The sequence below is a fragment of the Oryctolagus cuniculus genome, chromosome 13 (genome assembly GCF_964237555.1).
Source record: "Oryctolagus cuniculus chromosome 13, mOryCun1.1, whole genome shotgun sequence".
NCBI lineage: Eukaryota > Metazoa > Chordata > Mammalia > Lagomorpha > Leporidae > Oryctolagus > Oryctolagus cuniculus.
In genome coordinates, this window is record NC_091444.1 from 19,705,510 (window position 1) to 19,733,343 (window position 27,834).

General features: G+C 61.0%; 1 protein-coding gene across 33 annotated transcripts in view; it reads right to left on the reverse strand.

Annotated features, from left to right (window-relative positions):
* PLEKHA6 (pleckstrin homology domain containing A6) overlaps positions 1–27,834 on the reverse strand; it is a 146,026-nt gene that overhangs the window by 15,303 nt on the left and 102,889 nt on the right. For 16 of the 33 annotated variants that reach the window (XR_007909866.2, XR_007909867.2, XR_007909865.2 and 13 more), the window contains 16 exons: positions 26,789–26,889; positions 23,553–23,755; positions 21,049–21,516; positions 19,461–19,977; positions 18,991–19,077; positions 17,499–17,552; positions 12,442–12,522; positions 11,540–11,608; positions 10,373–10,453; positions 10,036–10,185; positions 9,026–9,121; positions 6,515–6,626; positions 5,827–5,966; positions 4,957–5,106; positions 3,615–3,744; positions 3,382–3,488 (listed from right to left, as the gene is read on the reverse strand). Coding sequence is in view for 30 of the 33 variants with exons in the window: in XM_051821166.2 (XP_051677126.1) it covers positions 3,382–3,488; positions 3,615–3,744; positions 4,957–5,106; positions 5,827–5,966; positions 6,515–6,626; positions 9,026–9,121; positions 10,036–10,185; positions 10,373–10,453; positions 11,540–11,608; positions 12,442–12,522; positions 17,499–17,552; positions 18,991–19,077; positions 19,461–19,977; positions 21,049–21,516; positions 23,553–23,755; positions 26,789–26,889 (2,546 nt within the window). In the remaining 3 variants the exon portion in view is untranslated. Of the gene's footprint in view, positions 1–3,381; positions 3,489–3,614; positions 3,745–4,956; positions 5,107–5,826; positions 5,967–6,514; positions 6,627–9,025; positions 9,122–10,035; positions 10,186–10,372; positions 10,454–11,539; positions 11,609–12,441; positions 12,523–17,498; positions 17,553–18,990; positions 19,078–19,460; positions 19,978–21,048; positions 21,517–23,552; positions 23,756–24,157; positions 26,764–26,788; positions 26,890–27,834 lie in introns of those variants that run through there. The other 17 variants (XM_051821169.2, XM_070055148.1, XM_070055150.1 and 14 more) reach the window with 13 other exon arrangements.

Genomic DNA, 27,834 nt, shown 5'->3' on the forward strand with positions numbered 1-27,834 from the left:
AAGGGAGCCACCCCTGCTAACTCCCTGGTTCTGGACTTCCGGCCGCCACACCTTGGGAGAATCAGTGCTTGCTGTATGAGGCTGTGGTCGTCTGTCACTGCAGTCCCAGCAAACTAACACAGATCTTGGTACCGGGAAAGGGCAATGTCTCAACCAGCACTGGAAAGCGTAGAAGAGACCTTGGAACTGGGTAATGAGTAGGGGCTGGAAGAACGGCGAGGGGCAGGACAGAAAAAGCCCAGATTCCTTGGAAGAGATGATGGACAGCAAGTTGGGATTTAAAGATGATTCTGGCGGTGCCGAGAGACAGTGAAGAATACAGCGGAGAAAGCTGCCACGGTCTCAGAGCCTGCACGTGCGATTCAGAATCCCCACGAGCCAAACGTTGGTGGAAAAGTGGCTGTTAAAGGTGTTTTGGGGGCCAGCACTGTGGCACAGAAGGTAAAGCTGCCACCTGCAGTGCCAGCATCCCCTATGGGCACCAGTTCGAGTCCTGGCTGCCCCACAAACAATCCAGCTCTCTGCTATGGCCTGGGAAAGCAGTGGAAGATGGTCCAAGTCCTTGGGCCCCTGCACCCACGTGGGAGACCCGGAAGAAGCTCCTGGCTCCTGGCTTCAGATCAGCACAACCCTGGCCGTTGCTGCTATTTGGGGAGTGAACCAGCGGATGGAAGACCTCTCTCGCTCTCTGCCTCTCTGTAATTCTTTCAAGTAAATAAACAAAATCTTAAAAAGGGGGGAAGGAGGCTTTGGACTGAGGTCTCAGAAGAACTGAGGACCATATTACCAAAAAGTGGAGCAAAGGCCATCTGTGTTAAGTGGCAGCAGGTGGCTCAGCCATTGAGGGGACAGCAGAATGTGGGTGTGCAGCTGAGATTTCCAAGCCTGTGTTGAAGGTGCGCCCTTGTTTTTCTTTGTACTTAGAGCAGCACAGGAGAGGAAGAAGCTACTAAGTATCACTTGGGGGGGTTCTCAGCCTGCCGGATTCACAAAGGGGGCGTGGACAGGACATTCCGCTGTTGGAAAAGTGTGCCCCGGAGAGGGCGTGGAGGATGGCCACCATCTCGCTGGAGAGGTGAGGTGTGGGACTCACAGAGCCAATCACAAGTCTCGGAACTAAGAAACAGATACAGGTTTGTTCAAATACACAGGAGACCTGCACGGTTTGTGAGATGTCGTATCAGCAAAAATACCGCCAGCTTCTGATGAACGGGACAGGTAGAGAGGAAATGATTTTTAAAAGTGTCAGGCTTCAGGGATCTTACAATAGGCTAATAGCTCTATTTGGCTACCAAAAAGGAACAGTGATTCTGAGACCACAGCAAAGGTTGCAGAGGCAGAGACCAGGGGGGCAACACTTAGGGGTGGGGCTGGGGAGCCTCCTGGACCCAGAGGGGAGGAGACCAAATCACAGATTATTGCAGGCCTTGAAAGCTAATGGTGGGGCTGGCTCTGTGGCGTAATGGGTAAAGCCTCCTCCTGCAGTGCCGGCATCCCATATGGGTACTGGTTCCAGTCCCACCTGCTCTACTTCCAATCAGCTCTCTGCTAATGTGCCTGAGAAAGCAGAAGATGGCCCAAGTCCTTGGGCCCCTGCACTCATGTGGGAGACCTGGAAGAAGCTCCTGGCTCCTGGCTTCAGCCTGGCCCAGCTATTTGCTGCCATTTGGGGAGTGAATCAACAGATGGAAGATTTCTCTCTCTGTATCTCCCTCTTTCTCTAACTTTTTTTTTTTTTTTTTTTTTTTTTTTTTTTTTTTTTTTTGACAGGCAGAGTAGACAGCGAGAGAGAGAGACAGAGAGAAAGGTCTTCCTTTTTTACCGTTGGTTCACCCTCCAATGGCCACTGTGGCCGGCGCACTGCACTGATCTGATGGCAGGAGCCAGGTGCTTCTCCTGGTCTCCCATGGGGTGCAGGGCTCAAGGACTTGGGCCATCCTCCACTGCACTCCCTGGCCACAGCAGAGGACTGGCCTGGAAGAGGGGCAACCGGGACAGAATCTGGCACCCCGACCGGGACTAGAACCCGGTGTGCCGGCGCCGCAAGGTGGAGGATTAGCCTATTGAGCCGCGGTGCCGGCCTCTTTCTCTAACTTTTTAAAGATTTACTTATTTATTTGAGAAGTAGAGTTACAGAGAGAAAGAGGTCTTCCATTTGCTGGTTCACTCCCCAAATGGCTGCAATAGCTGGAGCTGGGCCAACCCAAAGCCAGGAGCTTCTTCCAGGTCTCCCACGTGGGTGCAGGGGCCCAGGCACTTGGGCCACCTTCTGCTGCTTTCTCAGGCCATAGCAGCAAGCTGGATCAGAAGTGGGGCAGCCAGGATTCGAACCGGTGTCTGTGTGGCATGCTGCAGGTGGAGGCTTAGCCTAGTATGCCACTGCTGAGGACTGCCAACCTCTTTATTTCTTCCAATTTCTCCTTTTTGGTGACAGAAATGGCATCTGATATTTGTCCCAGTTGTGTATTTCAGATTAGGTGATTTTCCAGTGATACAGCGGAGTGGAATTTTGCCCCAAGAAGTCGGAGATCTCACACGGACCTGGGGGCAGTGAGGCGGTGATGGATCTGGGGCTCTGAGTTTGTGATACTTGGGTACTTCAGGCTTGGAGTTGGTGCTGGCATAGACCGAGACTTTGGGGGACGCAGGAATGATGTATGCAGTTTTGCAAGTGGAATGGGCACAAAATTTTGGGGATCAGAGGGTGGAATGTAGCTGCTGGACAGCAGCCCCCAAAAGATACGCTCCGGTCCTAGCCCCCCGCCCTGCGTCTGTAACCACATTTGGAAAGAGGTCTGCAGATGTGACCAGAGCCAGAAGCTCCCGGTGAGCTCGTGGTGAGTTGGGGGCCCCAGATCCAGTGAGGGGTGTTCTCCTACAGACAAGGGGAGCACAAGGGGGCAGGGTGGTGTGGCGACGCGGGCAGAGGTTGGAGGGAAGCCGGTAAGGTGGGGAGTGCCACGGCCAGCCAGGAGCGGGCACGGAGTCTCCCTGCGCCTCCAAGCAAGTCAACCCTCGGCCGCTGTGATCTCGACTCCCGGCCTCCACAACTTGGCGGAAGTGTGTGTGTGTGTTCCCCGCCACCTGGTCTCCCGGCCGACGGCAGCGCCGAGCACCAGCCTCGGGCCAGCTGGCTCACTCTGACCGCTGCCCTCCCGCCCGCTCCTTTCACCAGCGCATGCGCGGCAGCAGCGTCCACGCTCTCGCTCTGTCACGTGCATGTGTCTCTCTGGAGACGCTCTCGCCCCGTCCCCTGCTGGGTCTCCCTCCCTCCCTCCCCTGGCCCCATTGCTTCAACAGCTGGCTGATGGGTGGGCCCCGGGCTCTGCTGGGCTCAGCTCGCAGCACAACAGGGGCCCTGAGCCTGCAGCGTGCACTCACCCGAGAGGACAGGCCATTGCTGAGCCCGCTGGCCGTCCTCCTGACCACGGCCGATGGGGTCACCTCCTCGTCGGCGGGCGACTTCGTCCGCGGGGGCACAATGCCGACTGCAGGAGAGGGAGCCGTCAGGCAGGGAGCCCACTTCTCACCGAGGGCTCCGTCCCACCGTCCCAGGATCAGCCCCCAGGGCTCCTCACTGCCCCTCAGTCTCAGGAGGCCCGGCCAGGAAGTACCTTTGTTGAGTGCTGCCTGGTTTTCTGCCTCCACCTCTTGCCTGGTGGGCACCAGGCTGATGTCTCTGGGGGCGTCCAGGGGCGACACCTGGAGAGGGTCTTTCTTGCTCTGCTCGTAGCTTGTCTGGCCCTGAGGAGAAAGGAAGAGAACGTGGCTGATGCTGCCGTGGCTGCGGGAACGGGGGCCCAGCGATGCTGCCTTGTCTCGCAGCGGCTGGTGCTCAGACACAGGGAACAGGGAACAGGCAGATTCTACACGGGCCGGCTGGGATGCGTGCAGGGACGTACCAGAGCCTCCCGCACACGCAGCCCGAGGCCACCCCGTGCTGGGCCATCCTGGGGAAGGAGGGCTCACGGCCTCCAGGAGGGCTTCAGTGGACAGAGAGGCCACTCTATCCTGCCAGCCTGAAGCAGCAAGGCCAGGAACGGCCAGAGGAGGGCGCTATGGGGCCATGGGTCTCTTAGAATCCAACCTGGGATTCTGGGCACCTGAGACTTTGGGCCTTGGACCAGGATTCTGGGCATGAAGAGTGCACTCAGCTCATGGGCTTGTACAACCATGGGGCTAGAAGCGGCCTCAGACGCCACCTGGGCCACCCACTCCCCCATGTAGCTGCAGACTTGCAGGCCAGAGGGCAGGAACGCCAGCTCCACCCAAGCAGACGGCATGGCCAAGTCCCATTGGTCTCCTCATCTGTCAACCACAGGGCATGCAGCTGCTCTGCCCAGCGCCCCAGGCGCACCACCAGCGTCCTGCAGATTCCACGGCAGGCTCGCCGCTTCCCGGTGCCTACTCACCGCACGCCCTCTTCCAAGCCCACCAGCACATCTCCTGGGTCCGGGCTGGGGGCCCAGGCAAGAGAGGGAGACAGAGCAGGAGAGAAACGGCCCTGGGTCCTTAGGCTGCAGGGGCTTGCGGAGCCCACAGACAGCACAAGAAAAGCAGAGGCAGACAGAGCTCTGGGGGCACGAGGGCCTGAGGCGAGGACAGGACAGGACGGGATCTCATGACCCTGGCAGGGGACTCCCTGGACTTCCACCGGAGGGTCCTGGGGGCGGAGAGGGGCCCAGTCCAGCACCTGCGACCACTGGCTGCCCACCGGCCTGGAGTGGGCAGAACTCATTTCCCAACAACCAGAAGGAGCACAAGTGTCAAGGTGGCCCATGAGACTGCCCGGCCACTCCTCCCCTTGTTCCGGCGTCCAGGGCCGAGGGCGCAGTAGAGACTGCACTTGGAGAAGACGCACAGGGAAACCCCTGCGGCGGCGTCCCTCGCCCCCTCGCCTGGCCCTCTGCCCGTTCTCCCACTCACCCCCCGCCAGGGCCCCGGGGTGCCAGGTACCTGACCCCTGGCTGTCTCGCCACTGCGGTGCCAGGAAGGGGAGTTGGGGTAGGGCCAGAAGCGGCTCTCACTAGGGAGTGGAGGGACGGTTGGAGGGGACTCCAGGGGGACGTAGGCTTTGGGGAGGGGCGGCCGAGGCGGGCCAGGTTCCTGAGGCAGAGAGAGGCCAGAGCGTTAGGAAGAGTAGAGCGGTCACTGTGAGAGCAGGAGAACAGAGCGTTAGAGGAGGCAGACGGCAACGCCACCATGGGAGGGGTGAGCCTGGGACAGCCCACCCTGGCCTGGGCAGAGGAGCCCCCGCCCCACGCCCGCGGCCCCCAGTTCTCCGGGAAGGCCTCTCCTCGCTGTGCACCTCCAGGCTGGGCTCAGTCCAGCTCGCCCCTCTTCCCCGCGTTCCCCTCTGGCCCCCTCCCCTCGCTGGGATCCATCCTGAGACCCACGCCTCCGTGCTCCGCGGCTGCGGCTTGCTCACTGCTGGGCACGCACACGTCTCCTCCAGAGAGGGCCTGTCCCATCCCCGGCCCACAGGAGAGCCCAGCGCGCTGTCTGGGAAAGGCGCCCCCATGCCCACCTCGACCCTCTTGCCCCGAGTCCTCTGGGATTCTGGCTCCTGGCAAGCGCCCGGCTACCTTTGCTAACTGCCCCGGTGCTAGCGAGAGACTTCCTCAGAGGGAGCTCAAGAGGACGGAAGGAGCCCGGGGCAGGTAGAGGGGACCGTGGAGGCAGGCCACGGGGCTGGGGTGAGAGTGGCTCCCTTGATCCAGGGCCCCGGAAGACGCAGCTTCCCCAGGTGTGACCCTGAACTCTGCGTCACAGCGGAGAGAGGCTCCCGCTCACCCCCTCACCTTCAGCTCAGTTTTCTCAGCTTACCTCGTTGGAGCTGGGCTTGGTGGGGGACCCCTGGGAGCCAGACACCAGGGAAAAGGGGCTCAGGGGGCTGGTGAGGCTGGCGGAGCTGAGAGGGCTGGCGGGGCTGTTGGAGCTGTAGGTGGCCGAGGGGCCGAGTCCTCCTTGGGAGAAAAGAAGGGGAGAGAGATGAGGGGAGGAGAAGGGTGGGAGCAACCTAGCCAGGGCTATGGGATATGGCTCTTGGGGCCACTGGGCCTGCCAAGGGACTCACTGCATGTGCGGGAGCCACAGGCTGGTGCTTAGAGGGGTGGCAGGCAGGGGAGGGGGTGGATGGAGATGACACCACGGCTTCCAAGGGCTTGGCGCGAGCCAGCCTGGGGTCCCAGGACTCAAGGAGCCACTAGGTGGGGTCAGACCACCTGTGTGTCCACACGCTGGGGAGCTGGGGGGACTCAGGTGCTCTTTGACCTTTCCTGGGGAATATTCTAGAGTGGCCAGGTCAGCAGTGTCCCTCAGTGGCCTCCTGGTCCATCCTGCAGGGCATAGGGAGCCCACATCCACCCAAGGGCCCAGGAGGAGTCTGGAGCCCTGAGAAGGTCCTGAGCGGCCCTGAGCCTGGTGTGAGCTGGCAGAAAAGGGACGGGGGCCAGAAATGCTGGAGCATCCCTGGGGAAGGGCGGAGCCCGGCGGCTGGCAGGGCCACACCCACCCCTGTGCTTGGCGGTGTCCGTGCCCCGGGACGGGTTGTTCTTCCGCAGCCCCTCCATGACGTCCTGGATCCGCCAGATCTCCTTCTGGATTTGCCGCGAAAGCGCCTCATTCTGGAAGCGTCACAGAGAGTCAAAGGAGAAGCCACGAGGAGCGGCCAGCCCTCCGCTCAGCCTGCACACCCCTGAACCGGCAGCCCTGTGGACCCACAGAGGGCAGGAGCCCTGGATGCACACACACAACATGCACACACATGTACTTCCTACATGCACACACACACACACCTCCTACATGCATGCACACACATACAACTCCTACATAAACACATGCACACACATACCTCCTACATATGTGCACACATACACACACCTCCTACATGCATGCACACACAATCACACACATGTTCTACATGCATGCATGCACACATGTAAGCACGTACGTATGCACACAAGCACACATACCTCCTACATGCACGCACACACATACACACATGCACCTCCTACATACATGCACACACATGCACACATACACATGAGCAAACACCTCCTACATGCATACACACATGCACACATGTGCACCACCTACATGCACGCATGCAAGAACACACATGCACACATACAACAAGCATACACACCTCCTACATGCATGAATACACATGCACCTCCTACATGCACACACACAAGCACACACATGCACCTTCTACATGCATGCACACACATGCACACATACAACAAGCATACACACCTCCCACATGCACACACAAGCATACACGCCTCCTACACACATGCACACACAAGCACACACATGTGCACACACATGCACCTCCTACATGCATGCACACACACATGTGCACACACACACAAGCACACACGCACCTCCGAGCAGGCACCGTTCCCATGGGCAGTCTGCCTCGTCAACCTCTCTAAACAGCATCCTAGAACTGCACAAGGAGGTGGCCCTGGCCTCCTGAGTTTGTCCGGGGGAGATTGGGGTCGGTGGTCCCAGGGGGCAAGAGCGGGCAGTTGACTTTTTCTCTTGCTTCCAAACAGCCCTTTGGTGGCCCCACGTGTAACATGGGTTCTGCTCGTGACAGCTCACACACTGACAGAAAGCAGCCTCAGTACCAGGCACGGCGCTAAGCACTTTGCACACACCAACTCATTTTAGCTGCACAACAGACCTGCGCGGCAAGTGGTGGTGAAGACTCGGGCCCGCGTGAGCAGCGTGACCACCGTCTGAACAAGAACCCATGGGACTCCAAAGCTGGTGCTGTGACCTCCCCCACCCCCTAAAACGGTCGTGTTCAGAGTGAGGCGTGCCTGAGCAGTGAGGTGCGATTTATGTCCCTTGGGTCAGAGGGTCTCACGTGCGCCTGCCCGACCGGCAGCGAGGGAAAAGCAGGGCAATGGGGGAAGCTTGCAGCACCGCCGCGGCGCATGCCAGGGCTGAGGAGGGCGGGGCAGAGAAAGAGGGAAGATCGGAACTCCCCAAGGCCACTAGGTCCATCCTCCTGCCTCCGCGCAGACTGTGTCTAACCCAGCCCCGTGCAAACTGCTCCGGGGTCACGAGAGATATTTATATGTACATGTCTGCTTTCAACATTTTAAAACAAAGTTGTTTATTTATTTGGGGTAGAGAGAGAGAGAAGAAAGATCTCCCAAATCCCACAACAGGCATTGGGCCGGGCAGGAGCCAGGATCCAGGAACTCAGCCTGGGTCTCCCACATGGGTGGCTGGGACCCAGCACTGAAGCTGTTACCTGCTGCCTCCCCAGATGTGCACTGGCAGGAAGCTGGCTTGGAAGCAGAGGCGGGATTCAAACCCAGGGACTCCGACACAGGGTGTGGGCATCCCAAGTGGCGACGGAACGCTGCACCAAATGCCCACGTCACATGTCTGCTGTTAAAATCCTTGCTGTCGTGGGGCCAGCGCTGTGGCATAGTGGGTTAAAGCCCCGGTCTGCTGTGCTGGCATCCCATATGGGTGCCAGTTTGAGTCCTGGATGCTCCACTTCCAATCCAGCTCTCTGCTATGGCCTGGGAAAGCAGTGGAAGATGGCCCAAGTTCTCAGACCCCTGCACTTGCATGAGAGACCTGGAAGAAGCTCCTGGCTCCTGGCTTCAGATCGGCACAGCTCTGGCCGTTGCAGACATCTGGGGGGATGAACCAGAGGATGGAAGACCTCTCTCTCTCTCTCTCTCTCAAATAAATAAATAAATAAATCTTAAAAAAAAATCCTCACTATCACGAAGCACCTGACGTCCCCTCTAAGGCTCCCATGCTTCGGCTTCAGTGTCTGCCCGTGGGCTGGTGGAACTGGAGAACCCCACACCACCTCCGTCCTGAAGCCTCACTCTGCCGTCAACTGTCTGATCCTCCTCTCTTGTCCAGGACCGACCCCTGCTCTCCTGCTCTTACGTCTCTGGGTTTGTCGAAGTGAGAGAGAGGAAGCCGCGAAGGCCGAGAGACCGCAGGACAGGGACAGCCCCGCCCGCTCAGGGCCCTCCTTCACCTGCGGGTCCAAATTGAGCTGCTCCCAGAGGCCGTCGTGCAGGGCAGACACCGCCGACTCGAGGTTCTCATACTCCACGGTGCTGTTCGTCAGGGCCTGTGGGGAAGGGGTTTACTGGGAAGGCCGCCCTGGCCACAGCAGGGCCCCTAAGGTCAGGGGACAGAGGCACCGGCTCAGACATGCTGACGACAGCCAAAGCCCAGCTGTGCAGGAGGTGCTGCACCTCCCGCTGCAAATGGAAGACAGGGAAAACAGACTCCTCTCCGGGCAGGGCACAGGTGAAGGGGGGACACGTGGCTCCCCGTCTCCCACTCTCCCCAGCCTGGAGGAGGAGCCAGAGCAGGCAGCAGGGCGCCCGGGGCAGGGTGTGTGTTCCCTGCAGGTGAGATTCTCCTCCTGGCCGCCCACAGTTCCCTGGGGCTGTGGCCAGGGCTGCTGGCCACCAACATGCACAAGGTCTGCCCTGGAGGACCTGCTCTGGGTCCCCGGGGAAAGGACCGGGGCGGGTGTCAGTGCCGGCTTCTGCAAGGGAGAGGACAGAGCAGGCGGCCGAGGTGTCTGAGCGGCAGAAAAGGCCGCGGCCCTCGGCGTCAGGCTGTCCTGTGGGCGTCCTGTTTGTGGGAGCAGGGGCTGCCGGGTAGCCGTGCAGCCGCGTGCACGGCAGTGTGAAGGCCTCTGTGCTCCGGCCAGGCAGGAGGAGCATCTGGACTGGGACAGCACGGCTTGCGTGCGTGTGGGTGGGGTGGGGGAGCTCTCCGGCTGGCCGGCAGAGGGCGCAGAGACCCCGCTGCCCGGGTTACCGTGTGGGTGGGGTGGGGGAGCTCTCCGGCTGGCCGGTAGAGGGCGCAGAGACCCCGCTGCCCGGGTTACCGTGTGGGTGGGGTGGGGGAGCTCTCCGGCTGGCCGGCAGAGGGCGCAGAGACCCCGCTGCCCGGGTTACCGTGTGGGTGGGGTGGGGGAGCTCTCCGGCTGGCCGGTAGAGGGCGCAGAGACCCCGCTGCCCGGGTTACCGTGGTCGCCTGAGACAGCTCCACCCGGATGTTGATGAGCTGGTTCTGCAGCGACTCTTTCTTGTGCAGCAGCTTCTCCGGGTAGGCGGGCTGGCTGCCGAACATCTCCAGCTCCTGGTGGGTCCCCATCAAGGCACTTTCCAAGCTCTCCTGCAGGAAGGCCGGGGATGGCGGGAGTGGGCTGGAGAGCCCCTCTCTGGTCTCCAGAGGGCAGCTTGGTAAGGACGCCCGCACACGCTGGCCACGGCCCGCGGTCCCCCGGAGCCAGGACGGAAGCAGGACCAAGCTCCCACAGCTCTCGGCAACACCCCGCCTTCTCGGCGCCGCCGGGTCTCACCTTCTCCGCCCGGAGCTGCTGCACCAGCCGGTCCTGCTCGCGCACCACCTTGTTCTGCTCGCACAGTTTGCCCAGCAGCTTCTAAGGGCCCAGAGGGGAGGGGGAGGGGAAGAAGGGGATGAAGGATGTCTGATGGGGACCCGAGAGGGGTGGCGGGACCTCTGCATTCTGCCTCCTTCCCCTTGCCCAGGACCCCTGGGCTGTCACCTTGACCGTGGAGCCCCCCAGCAGCGAGGATGGGCCTCCAGCTTGGGAGGGAAGGCATGATTATGCTTCAAGGAAGTGGGTCTGGTTGGCAGGGCAGGGGGCTGGGAACCAAGCCCCTCACCCCCCACCATCCTGGGAGCTATAATTCGCAAGGGGTGACGCGGCCTCAGCTGAAGACAGAGGGTGGCAGGCGGCAGAGCAAACAGAAGGCAATGCCCGGCAGACTGGCCCCTCGGTGCCCCTCTCGGCTCTCCCATCCCCAGGCCCCAGTCTCCCCTTTCCCCTCTCCCCTCCAGGCTCCTAGGATGGTGACTCTGGGGTCCCTCCGAGGCCGGCTGGGCAGATCCGCCGGGCAGGTGACGGGGAGGACCAGCTTAGGCCAAGCTCCTCTCCTGGGCAGACTCGCGCTCTCCACGTCCACACTTCTACTCGGGACATTCCTCCACTCCCCTCCCACAGCGCCAAGTCTCGTGCTCCGGGCCTTTCGACATCAAAGCCCAGCTCACAGGCTACTGCCTGATCCCGACCCGCCAGCCCACACGGCCTCGCGTCTCTGCAGTCGGTAGAACCTCTGCTCCTCTGCAGTACAGGAGGCCCGTGTGGCCACCTCCTGCTGCCTGGCACCTCCCCAAGGGCAGGGCCGGGGGCCACATTCTTTCAAGTCACTGGCAGGGACTCGGGCCACGCTGGGCACGGAGCACGCTGACCGACTCACGTCCCGGCGGCTCTGCCTTCCTGTTATAAGCAGATGCCCCTGCTGTGGACTAGCGCTCGTGGAGAAATACACAGGCCAGTGTGAAAAGAACGTGGTGGGAGGAGGCAGGCAGAGTGCGGCCTCGTGGGGAGAGGGGACGGGAGGCAAGGGTACCAGGTGCTTCTGGGAGCAGAGACGGACAAGGATGGCATGGGAGGGGGACATTAAGAGGCTGGAGCAGAGGGAGCTGGGAGAGCCGAGCTTACGTCTGTGTCTTGCTCGTTCAGCTTGAAGGTGTGGAGGCCGTCCCGGAATACTTCTGGGTACGGAGGGACCTGCGGGAACACGAGGTTGGGGGGTTACTGCCGTGGGGACGGGAAAGGTGCTGTCACACACACGGATCGCGGTCTGTCTCCTGTGCTGGCATCCACTCCGGGGACCTGCGCTAACTCGTGTTGCCTGGTGTGGAAGCTGGCGATGACCCCGCCTGGACCCCATCCCCCCAGCGCCAGGCTGGTTCTGGGCGGATCAGGACTCCGCTCAGCCCATGCTCTGCACTTCCCCACCCCACATGCTGGGGTCCCCGCTGAACTCCCCATGGCTCCCTGGGAACCACCACGAGGACATCAGCAACCCCACAGCTGTGTGTGGGGAGCGGACGCGGAGGATGGCAGGAATGAGACTGGGACACTTGGGGATCCACTGCCCCAGCAGACGGAGCACGGTCACAGGGCTGCACCTACACCAGGAGCGGCAAGACTCAGGATGTCTCTGCCAGGCCGCAGTGACACGTCTGCTGGCTGCCGCACTGGACATCCGGGGAACCGATTGGCTCTACGTCACACCCCTCATGCCCAGAGTCCCAGTGACGTGTGAGCAAGTGAACACACAATGCAAGTCCCAGATGCTTCAATGTCCATTTGCACCCCCAGCACGGCATGAGGTGTGGATGCTGGCTATTTTGATGGCTTGGGGAATGGGCCACGGGTTACCCATGGACATGAAGGGATGGATGTGGTCCGGCGGAACCGCGGCAGGAAGAGCAGGCTGTGCCCGTCTCTGGGGGCTGGGGCGTGGCATATGAGCCCCGTGCCAGTGGGCGGCCCGACCATGCACAAGCAGCTGGGATGGCGCTGGCGGGGACCATGCTGCCGGGCCAGGGTCTTACTTGCATGAAGACTTGGGCCCTGGGGGAGGAGTTCTCCACCATGCGGTTCACCATACTGATGAGTGTCTCGCTCTCACTCATCTGCAGCACAGGGAGGAAGGGAGGACCCACACTCAGCGCGGCACGGGGCGCCCCCCGGCACCCACCGGGCGTGCTTCCCAGGAGACCGGGAAAGGGCAGCGCCCCCTGGGGCCTCCAGCAGCCTGGGACTATCTCAGGACCAGGGCCGCCGGGACCTGCTGCAGCCTTTCCGACTGCCGTGGGTTCCTCCATTGGCCAAGGCTGTCATCTCCGAGCCCCTGGCCCCGTTCCTCACACTACTGTGGACAGAGACCACACAGGTGGCAGGGAAGGCCGCTCCCCCAACAGCTGAGCTGCATGAAACGGCTGCTCCCCGGCTGGGAGGTCCCTGACCCTGACCCCTGCCACCTTTTGGCGAGAACGAGTTTCCAGAGCTGCATGGGCAGCATCTGTGCCCCCCCCAGGGACGCCGGGGCACGGCAGGGAGACCAGGACGGGCATGCAGGGTTAAAGGGACACGGGGACACGGTGCTCCAACCCTTATCTTCGAATTTCAAGGATGGCAGGAACGGGAGGAGGGGGCACTGTATTTGCCAAATGAAATGGGACAGGGGCTGGGCCAACCGGATCAACCAGAAACGCCCTCATCTCCCTGGCTGGTTCCAGTGTGGGAGGATCCAAAAGCGAATGTGGCTGGCGGTGAACTTGGCTGTGTCTCTCTAACTCCATTCGTCTGCAGGAGACGGCAGCAGAGGCGCAGGGAACTGTGCGGGGAAAGCTTCTGGGGTAGGAACGAATGAGGGGAGCTCCCTGGGTCACAGTTCAGGGCCCCCTGTGTTGTCTTCCAGGGTCTCTTCAGGCTCGGCTGGAGCCACACTGTCTTCCTTTCAGCCCTCCTAGGCAACAGCCCAAATGCAGCCTTGCTCGGGAGTGCTGGGACGGGCCCAGGGCACCCGCCCGTCGGCAGGGTCTGTGACTTTAAGACCCTTCCCTAGATCTCATTTTTCTACCTCTGTAGCCCAGCTGGGAGGTTTTCTTCCTGTGTTTTCCAAAGAGCACTTACAATAGGAGGTTGAGTCTTTGTGAAGGTCAACGGGGGTGGGGGTGGGGGTGGGGTTTGGCCTGCGGGCTAAGAAGCCAGCGGGGACATCTGCAGCCCCGTCGGGGCACCTGGAGCTGAATTCCCAGCTCCGGCTCCGGACTCCAGCTTCCTGCTAATGTGCACCCTGGGAGGAAGGTGATGGCTCAAGTAGTTGGATTCCTGCCACTCACGTGGGAGGCCTGCACTGAGTTCCTGGCTCGGCATCAGCATGGCAGGCATCTAAGCGGGGAAGCCGTGGATGGGAGCTGTCTGTCTGTCTCTCTGCCTCTCACATACAGTCAGCTGTCAGTCACGTCTTCTGTAAGGATGCAGCTCAAGTCTGACCCCATCTTCTTAGAGATTCCGTGTGTGTGTGTGTGTGTGTGTGGTACGTGTGGCTGGATATGTGTGTGCGACTGCGTGGGTGAGCATGTGAGAATATGTGGGGTGTGCAATTATGTGGTGTGTGTGTATGACTATATGTAGGATGTGTGTATGACTATATGTAGGGTGTGCATATGTGGGGTGTATGTGACTGTATGTGACTGTGTGTGCATAACTGTATGTAGGATGTATGTGACACTGTATGTGGGGTGTGTGGCTATGTAGTGTGAATGTATGTAGGATGTGTGGTTGTATGTTGGGTGACTGTATGTGGTGTGACACTGTAGCTGTATGTGGGTTGACTAATGTGGTGTGACACTGTATGTGGGGTGTGTGGCTGTATGTGGGGGTGAATGTATGTAGGATGTGTGTGACACTGTATGTGGGGTGTGTGGCTGTTTGTGGTGTGACTGTATGTAGGATGTGTGTGATGCTGTATGTGATGTGACTGTAGGATTGTGTGACACTATATGTGGGGTGACTATGAGGATGTGTGTGACACTGTATGTGGGGTATGTGGCTGTATGTGGTATGGCTGTATGTAGGATGTGTGTGACACTGTATGTGGGGTATGTGGCTGTGTGGGGGGTGACTGTATGTAGGATGTGTGTGACACTGTATGTGGGGTGTGTGACACTGTATGTGGGGTGTGTGACTGTATGTAGGATGTGTGTGACACTATGGTGTGACTGTATGTAGGTTGTGTATGACACTATACGTGGGGTGTGTGGCTGTGTGTGGTGTGGCTGCATGTAGGATATGTGTGACACTGTATGTGGGGTGACTGTATGTAGGATGTGTGTGACGCTGTATGTGGGGTGACTGTATGTAGGATGCGTGTGACACTGTATGTAGTGTGACTGTATGTAGGTTGTATATGATACTATACGTGGGGTGTGTGGCTGTATGTGGGGTGACTGTATGTAGGATGTGTGTGACGCTGTATGTGGGGTGGCTGTATGTAGGATGTGTGTGATGCTATATGTGGGATGGCTGTATGTAGGATGTGTGTGACGCTGTACGTGGGGTGACTGTATGTAGGTTGTGTATGACACTATACATGGGGTGTGTGGCTGTATGTGGTGTGGCTATATGTGGGGTGTGACACTGTTATATGGAGTGTGTGGCTGTATGTAGGATGTGTGTGACACTATATGTGGGGTGACTGTAGGTAGGATGTGTGTGACACTGTATGTGGGGTGAATGTAGGTAGGATGTATGACACTGTATGTGGGGTGACTGTAGGATGAGTGTGACACTGTATGTGGGGTGTGTGGCTGTTTGTGGTGTGATTGTAGGTAGTGTGTGTGTGACACTGTATGTGGGGTGACTGTAGGTGAGTGTGACACTGTATGTGGGGTGTGTGGCTGTTTGTGGTGTGACTGTAGGTAGTGTGTGTGACACTGTATTGGTGTGACTGTAGGTAGGATGTGTGTGACACTGTGTGTGGGGTGTGTGGCTGTTTGTGGTGTGACTGTAGGTAGCGTGTGTGTGACACTGTATGTGGGGTGACTGTATCTAGACGGTGGGCAGAGGACAAGGCAGCAGCCTTCGAGAGGGCACGGGAGGCTCGCGCTGATCTCATTGCTCCCCTGAGGAGACCTAACGCAGGGGTGGGGAAGGCTGGCCCACGCGTAGTACAAGGCCCCCGAAATCATGTGGTCTGGCCCTGCCAAGGCAACCACAGTCAGGACTCAAAATTCAACAGACCCACAGCAGGCTCACTCTTAAGCTGGCATTTTATACGGCCTGCAAATGATGTTATCAGTATCCCACCGGCCCTCGGCAGAAAAAGGCTCCCAGCCTGGCTCTCATCTGGCCTGCTCCCAGCCCTCACGGGGGCTTTCCTCTGGGAGGATTCCCGTGTCCCCTCTGTCCCCGAGAATGGCAGAGCACACACCAGAGCTCACACTGGCCGGCGGCGTGATGGTGGCGGCAGTCCCCACCCCTCGTGATACCTGGGGTGGAAAGGGCAGGCTCTCCCCGGCCCCGTTCTGAGAACACACAGGCCCAGAGGCACCGAGTGACATTTCCAAGCTCACAAAGCGCCTCGTGGCCGGGACTGAGGGCAGGCAGCCCGACTCTTCTCATGCCCTCTAAGGAATGTCACCTTTATCCAGGGGGGGCTCCTCCGAGACGGACGGACGCTCAGCCCCTCCAGGAAGGCAGAAGCCCTCAGGAAGGGGCACAGCCAGGCATGCGGGATGAAGGCGCCGAGCACACGCCACAGGGAGCCGGCCCGCGGGAGCTCTGCTGGCCCCAGCTCTGGGCGCGGCTGACCTGACTTCCCCCATGGGGACCTTGCACTCCCTAGCCCTGCCCTGGGTGGCACCCGGGGAGGGACTCATCTCCATGGGGACCGCAGTGCCCATGGTATGGACGCAATGCACCTCCCCTTCTGGAACCAGCACGCCAGGTCCCGGGGGGGGGGTGGGCAGCAGCCATCCCTGCTGACTCAGCAGTGGCTGCTGGGTGCTCCCCAGTGCCCGAAGTCGCCCACGAGAGTGATCTCAGTGTGACGTGGAGGCCTGGGGAGACCACGGCCCACGTGGCTGGTGTCCAGAAGAATGTGCGGTACACCTGACTTCGAGTGTCTGTTCCTGCTGCAGCTGGAAGCGCGTGCAGTCACCCTGACCAGGGCTCCGTCACACGCCGGGGGCGCTTCTGCTGCTAACTGCGTCGCGAGCTTGGAGCCACCCTCCAGGCTCTGTGGCTCGCTGCTGGGCGTCCCTGGCGTGTTATTTAACCTCTGTGTTTCAGAGAAACGGGGGTGGCGGCAGCACCTGCCTCTGAGGGCTGCTACGGAGACAGAACAAGCTGGGATCCGCCTGGCGGAGCGTCCAGCGCCACCACCAGCACCACTGCTGCGATGTCCCTGTCCCAGGCGGCCCCTCGGCACAGTGTCATGTTTCTCCAGGTTCCTGGCACTCTGCAGAGCCGAGCTGAACACAGGACACGCTCAGAGAAGCACCCAGCCCACTGCACCCCTCTCCTAGCCCACCGAGAGCTTTGTGGGAAAACTGAGAACCACGAGGGGATTTCCAAGAGTTTGTGGGAAAATGGAAAGGAAAGATAAGCTTCTTCTGGTACACAAAACCTTGAAACCCAGACATGCAGCTTGCCCGGGAACTCTGGGGAGACTCCCGGTGCACTGAACGCACACTGGCTTTTCAGGGCACGCTTGGTGGCTCTGCAGGCCTCGGTGCACAGAGGTTTCCCCACAACCTGTGAGCCACCGTGATCTCCCAGATTTGGGGTTACACTAAATCCCTGGCATCTCAGGCCCCGACCCTCCCCTCTGCAGCGAAAATGCTAATTTCCGCCTGCCCCCGGGGGCCTGTCCATCTGGGCTGAACACATGAGAAATAGGAGTTGGCATTAATTATTCATAGGCCCATCTATTATGCCTGTCTCTCCAGCTGCCCTAGAGGGCTTTGAAGAGGAAGGGTGTGCAGGAGCAAAGTCATCGCCTTTGTGGCGTCCAGGTTGCACCAACAAAGATTGTGAACCGCCCGGAAGCTGAGGGGCGGGGGGCACGGGAGTGGGGGCGAGGGGCGCCAGCTCTGCCTACCTGCTGATCCAAATACTCTAGGTTTCTTTGCAACTGAAGATCTAAAAGTTCATCCTACCCGGCGCCCGAGGCCCAGAGGCCAAACAGCAACACAAACAAACAGGAACACACAAAAGAAAACAATGAAAAAGAAGCAAAGCCGTTAAAGAGTGAGCTGTGCACGGACGGACGCGGGAGAGGCCTCTGTCTGGGGAATGGAGGGGACGAGGATGCTGGAGAAGTGTGTGTGGGGGGGCCTCAGCTTCGGCCCAGCAGCCTCTCTCTCAGCTCAGTCTTGCTCCCCCAGGGAGAGCTGGCCACCATGGAGGCCGCCTCGTCTCTTCTTAGACACTCTTTCTGAGTTTTCTGGGAAAATCGGTTGTCCCCACAGGGGTACGTCTGCTGGGAGTCGAGGCGATAGTTTGGACAGCGGCAGAGCGAGAGAATCAGGAGAGAGGGAGGAGCTGCTGCCCTCCACGCCCGTCCAGCATCCCCCATCTGGCCTCCTGGATATACACCGGGGCACCTCAAAAAGTTCATGGAAAAATGGAATTAAAAGGTATGTTTGTTTTAGCACCAAAAAAACCCCACCCAAGTTGACATCTGGCCTGGGGGTTGTGGCGCAGGGTGCTAGGCCCTGGCTTGGAATGCTACATCCCATACTGGGGCGCTGGTTTGAGTTCCAGCTGCTCTTCTTCCAATCCAGCTTCCTGCTAAGGCACCTGGGAAGGTAGCAGATGACGACCAGGCACTTGGGGCCCTGCCCACGTGGGATGGAGTTTTGTGCTCCTGGCTTTGGCTTGGCCCAGCCCTGGCTGCTGTGGGCATTTGGTGAGCCAACCAGCAGATGGAAGATCTGTCTCTCCATTTTTCTGTCATCCTTTCATATAAGTAAATAAAGCTTTTTTTTTTAATGAAATCCTTGTGTAGTTTATTTCATAATATACATTTCCATGAACTTTTTTTAAGAGCCCACATATGGAAAGGGGTTTCTGCCTGTTGGCCCCAGGGGTCTCCCCCACCCACCAAGTGGGGCCGTGTGCTGAATTCTCCACGTAGTGGCAAAAATTCTCAGGAGAACCAATTAGAGGGAGAGAGTGAGCAGAAGGGGGGTGCCAAGAAGGGAGCAGACTCGGGACGGAGAATCTTCCCTCCCTTAGCCACACCGCGGGCCTCTCTCCCCAGAGAGTCTGAGGCCAGTGAGCTCAGGGGGAACAGCTGCAAGTTCTCTCCACTGTGAGGGGCTCCAGCCCATAATCTGAGCCCCTGCCTGGGCAGGGGAGGACGGAGGGGTGACAGCAGGATGTCACAGGCTCCCGGGCTGCACCCCTGCTCCTCTGCCCTGTGTCACCGGCCCCAAATGCTGCCCTGGGCCTGCAGTCCTGGCAGGGCGGGAGGAGGTATCCAGAGGCCACTGAGCCCCAGACGGGCCGGGCACTGGCCACAGAGTGTCCCTGACCGGCCCCAGTGGGCTCCACCTTGGGTGGAGGCAGGGAAGGGACCAAGGACGTACCATCTTATCGTGGACCGAGGGGGATGGTGGGTAGTTGTGGGGGAGCAGTCCTGCAGGGGCTGGCCGCCTGTCTCCCAGGTAATCATACTGGAAGAGAAAGGGGATTGCAGACATGAGAGGGGCCAGCTCAGCCTTGACCGGAGGTCAAGGGTAAGGACGTTTATATCCTGTCCTGGAGCCGATTCGGCAACCCCCAGGAACAGTCGGCCCAGGTCCTTAGATCTGAGAAGACAGAACCTTCTCTGTCTTCCTATTAGGACAGCATAGCCGCTGGGTACGGAGAGCAGCGTTCCCGCACGTTTGCTCTCCCAGGGGCAGACTGCAGGCCAGTGGCTCCCCGGGGGGCATCGCTGGTCCTGCCAGCAGGAGGCCGGGTGTCCCTGGCACCTCTACCTGTTCTCAGCAGGTGGCCTTAGGCTTCCGTGATCACAGGGGACACAGGAAGGAGGGGCAGGGCACCTGCGGCTCACCTTGGGGGAGCTGATGGATCGGCGCATCACGTAGGCGGCAGGGTCCACGTAGATGTCCTCGCTGCGAGGCGGCAGCCGCTCAAAACGGGCACTGGGCGAGCGGACCGGGGAGTAGATGCGGGCGCGGCTGTAGGAGCCCTGGCTGGGCGAGCGTGGCACCGAGTGGGAGCGGGGCTGCAGGGACAGGCGGCGCAGGGAGCCGGCCGCGGCGTCCAGCTCGTCGTAGTACATCGGCTGCCGCGAGGGGCTCGGGATCCACATGCAGCCGTCCGGCCGCCCGTAGCCGGCGGGCTCCTTCCACTCGCGCAGCTGGTAGGCAGGGCCGCCCCCGTTGCGGAAGGAGTGGCGTTTGTCCTCCAGGGCCCAGGGAGGGCTGATCCGGTCGTAGGCGGGCACGGAGCAGATGCTGTCCGGCCGCACCCCGGGCGGGTAGTACTGGTAATCCTCAGGGTACTGGGAGGAGTAGGGGCCGTAATAGTCGGGGGCTCTGCGGGACACGGGGTAGAACCTGGAGGGACTGAGGGAGAGGGGATGTCAGAAGGCAGGCAGACAAAATGGACACCTCCCCAGCCCTGTGCCCAGCCCCTGTGGCCAGCCCGCTTCCACAGCCCGCAGCCGGCAGCAGAATGCCCGAGCAGGTGCGTGGCGCCCTGGGAGCCCACAGAGGCTGCCAGCGAGGGTGGAGGTTTGTTCCAGTCCTGGGGGAGACTCCTGTCCTCAAAGCCCCCTCCCGTACCCAGCTCCCGGAAGCCGGGGACTGCCCCATGCCTGCCTTCGACCCTTGTCTCTTAGAAATGCCACGCTCCTTGGTGACCACCTCTGTGTGAACTATGTCACCGGGTCATCCCCAACAGAGGAAGTGCAGGAAAGAAACCAAGTCCACCAGGCACCCGAAGGAGGGCAGTGGACGAGGGGCAAAAGGCCAGCTCCTTGCTCGAACAATTGGGTCAAGGACAGAAGGGTGGGCTCCTGGGCAGGCCAGAGGCCTCCAAGCGCCAGCTCCACCAGCAGTGAGCTGCAGCTCCAGCCGCTAGAGGGCAGGCTCCTCCCAGGCCTGGCCTTTCCCAGCGGTCACCTGCAGTCCCGGGCTGAAACCCCAGGGAAGCAGCTACAGACCCACTTGCCTGAGGAGCGCTAACAAGCCCAGGCGCAGTCTCCAAGCATCTGAAAGCCGTGCACGGATCAGAGGTGTAAACTGGACGTAGGGAGGGCACGATTAGGACCAAGGAGCTGCCCTGGCTTCCTTTAAATGTGACTTTGTATAAATAATGGCTTCCTAGCAATGAGAGCTATTCCCAAGAGGAGCTGGCTTGGTGCTGCGTTTGCAGAAACCCTGGGGCAGAGGTTCCGGCCTCCACCTAAAACAGCTTCCCCGAGGCTGCGCGCCTCCTGGCCATGCCGGGGAGGAGCCCCAGGGGTGCTCGGCCCCTCCTTCTGCAGGAAGAAGACAGGGAGAGCAGTGGGCAGGCGCTACAGATGGGGCCCTGGGGCAGGAAAGGAAGTGGGCAGGCTGGCACTGGCCTGGTTTCCCCACAGGAAAATGCCTTGTGCCCGAGCCCTGGCACACCGGGCGCCGGCCAGGCCTCACCTCCGCAGGTCCTCCGGTGGGGGCGCGCCCCGGCGCAGGTTCACCCACTGCTGCAGCTGGCTCATGGAGCTCTTGCGCTGGGCGATTTTGTCTGGGTTGGTGCGTGGCTGGAAGCTCCGGCGCAGGCCCCCGCTGTCCCCGTCCTGAGGTGGGAACGCTGTGCTCCCCGGCCGGCTGGGGGAGCTGTACTGCCAGCCATTGGGCTGGGCCAGCGGCTCCCCTCCCCCGGGGACCCTCGGGCCCTCCGGGTAAGGGCTGCCTGGCTCCGAGCCGGGCTCAGCCGGGATGCCGCCGGCTTTGCCCAGGGACTCCTTCTTGACTTCGGGCCTGCGCTCCGCCTTCTCGCAGCCCCGGCCGTCCCCCTCCCCTCGGGTCTTGGCCTCGGGCTCGGGCTTGGGCAGGCTGTTGTGGGGTGGCTGCTGGTGCTGCTTGCCGGGTGGGATGTTCTCGGAGTCTGGCTTCTCGTGGCTGTGGGATGCCAAGGGACACGCCATAAGTGACGCCAGCCCGACTTGGAGTTGGGCGGGGGGAGGCAGACCAGGGGAGGAGAAAAGCAGCAGAGGGGGCTGGGTGGGGGAAGGTGGCGACAGAACAGGAGTCTGCTCCCCAGATACCAGGCTCTCTCCCCTGGCTGAGGCCCGGGAGATTCCTAAGCCCACGTGCCCTGCTCCACCTGCCTCGTCTCCCCACTGGGTCCTCTCCTCTCCCTTGTACTGCCGGCACAGAGCCAGCTGTCAAGCCACAGCCGAAACTAACCTGCCCCCGCCAGGGGCTCCTCTGCTGTCTGCCCCTGCTCCAGCCCCTCGGCTGGCACCAGTGACATTTCAGAGCAGCAGCTGTCCTGATGTCCCAGCCATATAGCGCGGCGCAGGCACGGGCACCTAGCCTCCACAGACCTCGGCCCCTCGAGGGCAGGCAGGATACACAGGCGTCCCCTCCCAGGGCGGCTGTGGGCCGAGGCATGGGGGCAGAAGTTATGGCTGCAGATCCACAAGCGGATAAACACGCCAGCTCTTGCCTCCAACGCTCGCTTCTTCCAGGACCGACTTTCGGGGAAGCGGCAGGCACGCGGCAGCGCTCCCTCCCTCGTGTTCCTGGCACCCTGCGTGGCGCCGCACGCGGTGAGATCCACGGTGGGGGTCTGTGCTATGGATGGATGCGCTCCTGGACGCCCGCCCCATGCTTCCAGCCCAGACAGGAGCTGGCGGTAACTGCCTCCCCGCAGCTTCCACAGTCAGCCGAGCTCACGGGAACACTGCTGGGCAAACATTTCTAAGACACGTGAATCCACTTGGAGTCTACACTGTAAAACTCCCCACGAACACCTCACTCAGGATTTCCTGCCCAGTTACAGGAGAAGCAGGCACTGAGCCTGGGTGGGGAGGGGTGGGAGACGTATGTGGGTGCGCACTGCTCGCTCTCCACACGTGCAGCACAGTCCCCTCGGTCGGCCGGAGGGAGGGAGAGGAAGCCAGGCTCAGAGGCCGATCCATGCCCATATGCTGGGGTCACACTGTGTGCACATGGCAGAGCTGTGACTGAGACCTGGGTCCACCTTCCCCCAAAGGCCACGTGCTTAACACACACAGCTAAGAAAAACAAGCAAAAGGCTCTGACCTTTGGCTCCTGGCCAGCCCCCTGGAACCTGGCTTCTCCCTTGGCCTCCCCTAGCGCAAGCTAAGAGGAGGAGTGGAGCCGCCGAAAGCCCTCGGCAGCCATTTGGGTGCCGGCCTCACTGTTTGGTTCCAGTTCTGGCTGCTCTGCTTCCCATGCAGCCAATTGCAAATGTGCACGGGAGGTAGCCGACCACGGCTCAAGCACTTAGGTTCCTGCCGCCCACATGGGAGACCCGGATGGAGTTCCTGGCTCCTGGGCTTCAGCCTGGCCCAGCCCTGGCTGTCGCTGGCATTTGGGGAGTGAACCAGTGGATGGAAGATCTTTCTCTCTCACTCCCTCTCTCTGTGTCACTCTGCCTTTCAAATTATCATATAAATATATATATATTTTTGACAGGCAGAGTTAGACAGTGAGAGAGAGAGACAGAGAGAAAGGTCTTCCTTTTCCGTTGGTTCACCCCCTAAATGGCTGCCACGGCCGGCATGCTGCGCCGATCCGAAGCCAGCAGCCAGGCGCTTCCTCCTGGTTTCCCATGCGGGTGCAGGGCCCAAGCACCTGGGCCATCCTCCACTGCCTTCCCGGGCCACAACAGAGAGCTGGACTGGAAGAGGAGCAACCGGGACTAGAACCCAGCGCCCCAACCGGAACTAGAACCCAGAGTGCCGGCGCCGCAGGTGGAGGATTAGCCTAGTGAGCTGCCGGCAGAAAGAAAAAGAGGAGGAGCCGGTCAGGGAGGAGAGTCTGGACTCCTCAAGCCAGGCGCCCTGCTGGGGGCAGGAGACGTGCAGTGCACAGCTCTCTGGGGGCCCAAGCGGGCTCAGCCACGGCGCAGAGCGGCCACTGCTTCAGTCCTCCTCACTCCACCCCGGGCGGTCCCCGGCACTTACCCCTGACGCACGGGCTGGGGCGCTGACTTCTGAGCTGGAGGGATCTGGACTCGGGCAGCCTCCCCCATGGCCTGGATCCAGGCCTCCTGCTCCTCGGGGCCCTCGGCACTGAAGAAGTAGGTGCGGACGCCGGCGTGCTCGGCCTGCGGGGAGAGGCAGCGCGTGGAACTGGCCCCGGCCTCCTCCACCCAGTACACAGTCACCTGCAGGGAGAGGACACCAGCACCCCCAGAGGGGCGGTCAGCAGGGCCGTTCCCTGGGCTGCAACTCATTGCCCACAGGGGCGCAGGAGCAAGCCGAGGAGGGCGGCCCACAGCTACCCCACATGCAGCAGTGGGCACCTGGGTATCCGCTTTGGCCAGTTCTCTGCACGCCACCAGGCAGCCCGCCAGCCAGCTAAGCCCACCTGCCATGCCTACAACTCCGCAGCAGCTCTCCCCCCAGTTCCAGGCTGACATGAAGGGCGAGTACCGATGCCTGCAGGAAGCGGCCCCCAGCACACGACAACCTCATCCCAGCCTCACTGTGGGGAAGCTAGCGGTGCCTCCTCCACACCATGCACGGCGTGCAAGGGCATGCATTGGCATACAGATGGCGCATACTACCTAGTTGGCGGCCACGAGCAGACACAGCGGGCGGGAACCCAGAAGAGAGCTCCTGTCCAGAGGAGGGGTCCTCACGCGGTCAGCAGGAGGAGAAGCAGAGAACAGGTCAACCGAACACCAAAGGGACAGAGCAGGTGGCAGGAAGCAGGGGGATTCAGGGGGCTCTTCCTCCCCGGGGTCACCGCTGGGGACCACGGCACCCAGCAGTGCCGGCTCAGCTTCCCGAGGTGTGAGGCGAGGAGTGTGGGTGCCACAGGACCTGGGCTGGCGGCAGGCAGTGGTCGGGGAAGCTGGCTCCCCCACCAGCTCTGCAGCTGCGGATCAGCTGTTGTTTGGTTCTGGCCCTAACCGATGCATCTCCTTAGTGGGGAGGGGTCTGCCTGGTGAAACTCCAGGCCACAAGGACAAGAGGACACGGGATTGGATTCTTTCTGGAAAGTCAGCATCCTCCCAGGTGGGACCCCCCAGTCTGTGAGAAAAGCAGTTGGCCTGGTTTATCTGACTGGACTGAGAGATCAAGGGTGAGTCGGGGTCTCAGAAGGGAGCCTCCCTCCAGCCTCTGACCCCCTTGGAGGCAGGAACCTGGGTCTCTGGGGATTTGGCAGGAGAGGGGCCAGGGCTCCTGTGAGCAGCCCCCAGGGCTCTCCTGACAGCAACGTCAAGCCCACGCCTCTTGCCAGGGCTCCTTCCCAGAGCTCTCTCTGACAGGCCAGAGTAGGCGGCCCGCCCTGGAGCCCCTGCCCCGGCTGCATGTGGTGCCCAGCGTGTGGGCAGAGCCCAGGACTGTGGGCGAGGGCGGGGCGGGGCGCTAAGGAGCAGCAGGGGGCTTGAACCGGCACAGGATGGGAGGGTGGGGGCCCAGCAGGCCCAGGGTGGAGAATGCAGGGCTATTGTGCAGAGGACTGGGCAGCCAATGAATTCATCAATTCAGTGAGCACCCAGGGAGTGGCCATGTGCAGGGCGCTTGCTGGGGCCCCAGGCCCAAGGAAGGCAAAGACGCGCCCTCCCTCGGCCTTGAAGAGTTCCCAGTCACGCTGGGGGACAAAACCTGCCACAGGGAACAAGGCGCCAGCGCAGGCACGGGCACGGGGGAACGCAGAGGGCCTGGGAAAAGACAGGGCTATTGATGGCGAGTGAGCGCAGAGCTGGAACCATCAAAGGGGCCCGGAGAATGGAGGGAGGGGTCCCAGCGGGGAGGGCCCGCTGGGTTAGGAAGAGGTTAAGGCATTCAGCTGCGGCCTGGGCAGGGACAGGGCCTGGCTCCTCATTATCTGCCGTCCAAGAGCTGTGCCTGGTGGCCACAGCGGGACAAGCCTCCTGTCTGTCTGTCCCCCTCCCCCCACCCTGGGGAAGAATCCCTGAATAGCTACAGTCAGAACTCTTTGGAGGGGGCCTTGGAGAAGCAGAGCCCGCTGGGGGTGAAGCAGAGGGTGGGCTGGGGGTTTGCAGTGGGGCTGGGTGTCAGTCACTCTGGGACGCTTATCTGATGCCTGCTGCTGGCAGGGCTCCGAGCCGGAGCGCCTGTGTCTCTGCACAGGTCTGGAGGGGAGGGCCAGACAGGCGGCTTGCTTGTGCGTGGGTGTGTGCGTAGCAGGGCTGTTTGTTGTTGGTTCAACAGCCTGTTCCTGTTTCCCCAGCTAGGACCCGGCTCCCTGTTGACCATTCTGCTCATACCTCTGGGGACAGGACCCCAGGAGGGGGGAACAAATGTAGTGCCAAAGACGTCCCCTCGTCCCCGGGCCAGGCCCTGTGTGCGCTGCCCACCTGTTTTCAAGAGCCAGGTGAGCAGGACTGCAGGAAGGAAGGGGCCTGAGGGGCTCAGGAACGGCCTGGGGTGGCCTGCAGGTTTGGGTCTTTAGGGGGTGGGCAGCGACTCCCATCTGGGGGAGGGAAGGCTTTGTACTCAGAACCCACACAGCCGACAGGAGGATTTTATATTTGGGAAGTGAAGAAGAACCTATGGTGTTTGCATCATAGAACACCAAAAGGTCATGGGATTTTTATAGTTTTTAATGGGTCATGCATTTTTAAACGTGGAAAAACACTGCTGAGGAGGAGCCGCGCTCTGACAGGCGCTCCCCGGGGGCTCCGCGGGCGTGGCACCGAGGCCCATTTTCCCGGGCACTTCTTCTCCCAAGCTGCTGTCTACAGGAGGCCTGTGGCTCTGGGCGGTAACCAGACTCGGCTCATTTCTCTAAACACTGAGGTCTGAGTATGTTTGCCCAGGACTTGGACAGCGGCTCCTGCTGCCTGGGACCATGGTGGTGAGGGGGAAGCATCTTTGCAGAAATGGCCCCAGAACCCCCGCGGCCACAGCTCCTGCTTCTGCAGACAGGTGCTTCCCATGGGTCGGCCACTGGGCAAGAGGTCCAAGGGCTCAAAACACAAACCTTTCTCCTCCAGGAAAAACGCGGGTACCACCGAAGCCCACACGGCTGTCCCATCCCGGGGAGACTCACTCGTCGGACCCCCACAGGGAGAGGAGCCCTGCGGGAGCCCCCTTCTAGCCTACTCCCACTGCCTGCTGTCCCCTGGGCCACCACCCGTGGGGTTCCTCAGGGAGATGCTCCTGGTCCTTGTCCATCCTGTGTCCCCCCCCCCCCCCGCGGCGGGGAGTGGAGGGCCGCTGACCTTAAACGTGTGCTTCCGGCTGATGTTGTCCGAGGGCTGCACGGCGGCGACCCGGAAGCTCAGGAGGGGGATGCTGCCCAGGATGCTCTCTTCCTTCTCATCTGGGAGGAAGCAGAGGCACCAGGAGGTGTGTGTGTGCACACCCATCAGCCTCCTCGCCCACTACTTAGCGGGGCACCAGGGCCACCCCGCACAGCACCAGGTGCACACTCCTGGGAGGTGGGAGCATGGTGGCCCTGCAGAGGAGGCGCCAGACAACGGGACACGGAAGCAGTGCCCGCCCACAGGGGCATCTGCATTCTAGCACACAAACAAGCAAGTCAGTAACCAGCACTTGGGGGGTGTCCCCTGCATGGCAGCCGCTGTTCTAATAAAGACGTTGTAGCATCACCCCGATTTCATAGGTAGGCAAGTTGGAGACGCAAGGAGGTTAAGCAGTGGGTGATGGAACAGGTCTCAACCCAAGAAGTGTGACTGCAAAGCCAGTGTGCTTGTGCATCCCCCCCCCCCCCCCCAGTGATACAGTTCCAACAGCCGTCACCAGGTGCTAGGACAGAGCAGGGTAGAGCGGGCGGTCCCTTCTCCAGGGCTCGGACTCTGGGTAACTTCCTGAGGTCCTCCCTGGTGCCCAGCATCCTGCCTTGCCCTCCCCGTGCAGGATCCCTGCCACAGTCTCCATGTCTCCGCCGGAAAATGAGCCCCTGTATGGAGCCCCTGGGCCTGGGCGCGCCAGGACCAGGCTAAGAGCTGTGTCGCCCTGTGATTCATCCTGGGTCTCCCAAGAGCCTGGTGGATTAGCCAGCCGGGCCCCAGGCTGCCAGCGGGAGGCCAGAAAGGATGGGGCTGCTCTGCGGAACACAGGGGCAACCGCGAGGCTGCGGTGAGACCCTTCCCCTTTCCGGGATTGCTAATTACTCCCCAGGCTGGGGACTGTGAGTTTCAGTTAGGGGTCAGAAGACATCGCGGCGGGGTAAGTTATAACCTCCTCGAGCTCTGTTGCTCTTCCTCATCAAGTTCACGGTTCAGCTTCTCTGTCCAGACCTCAG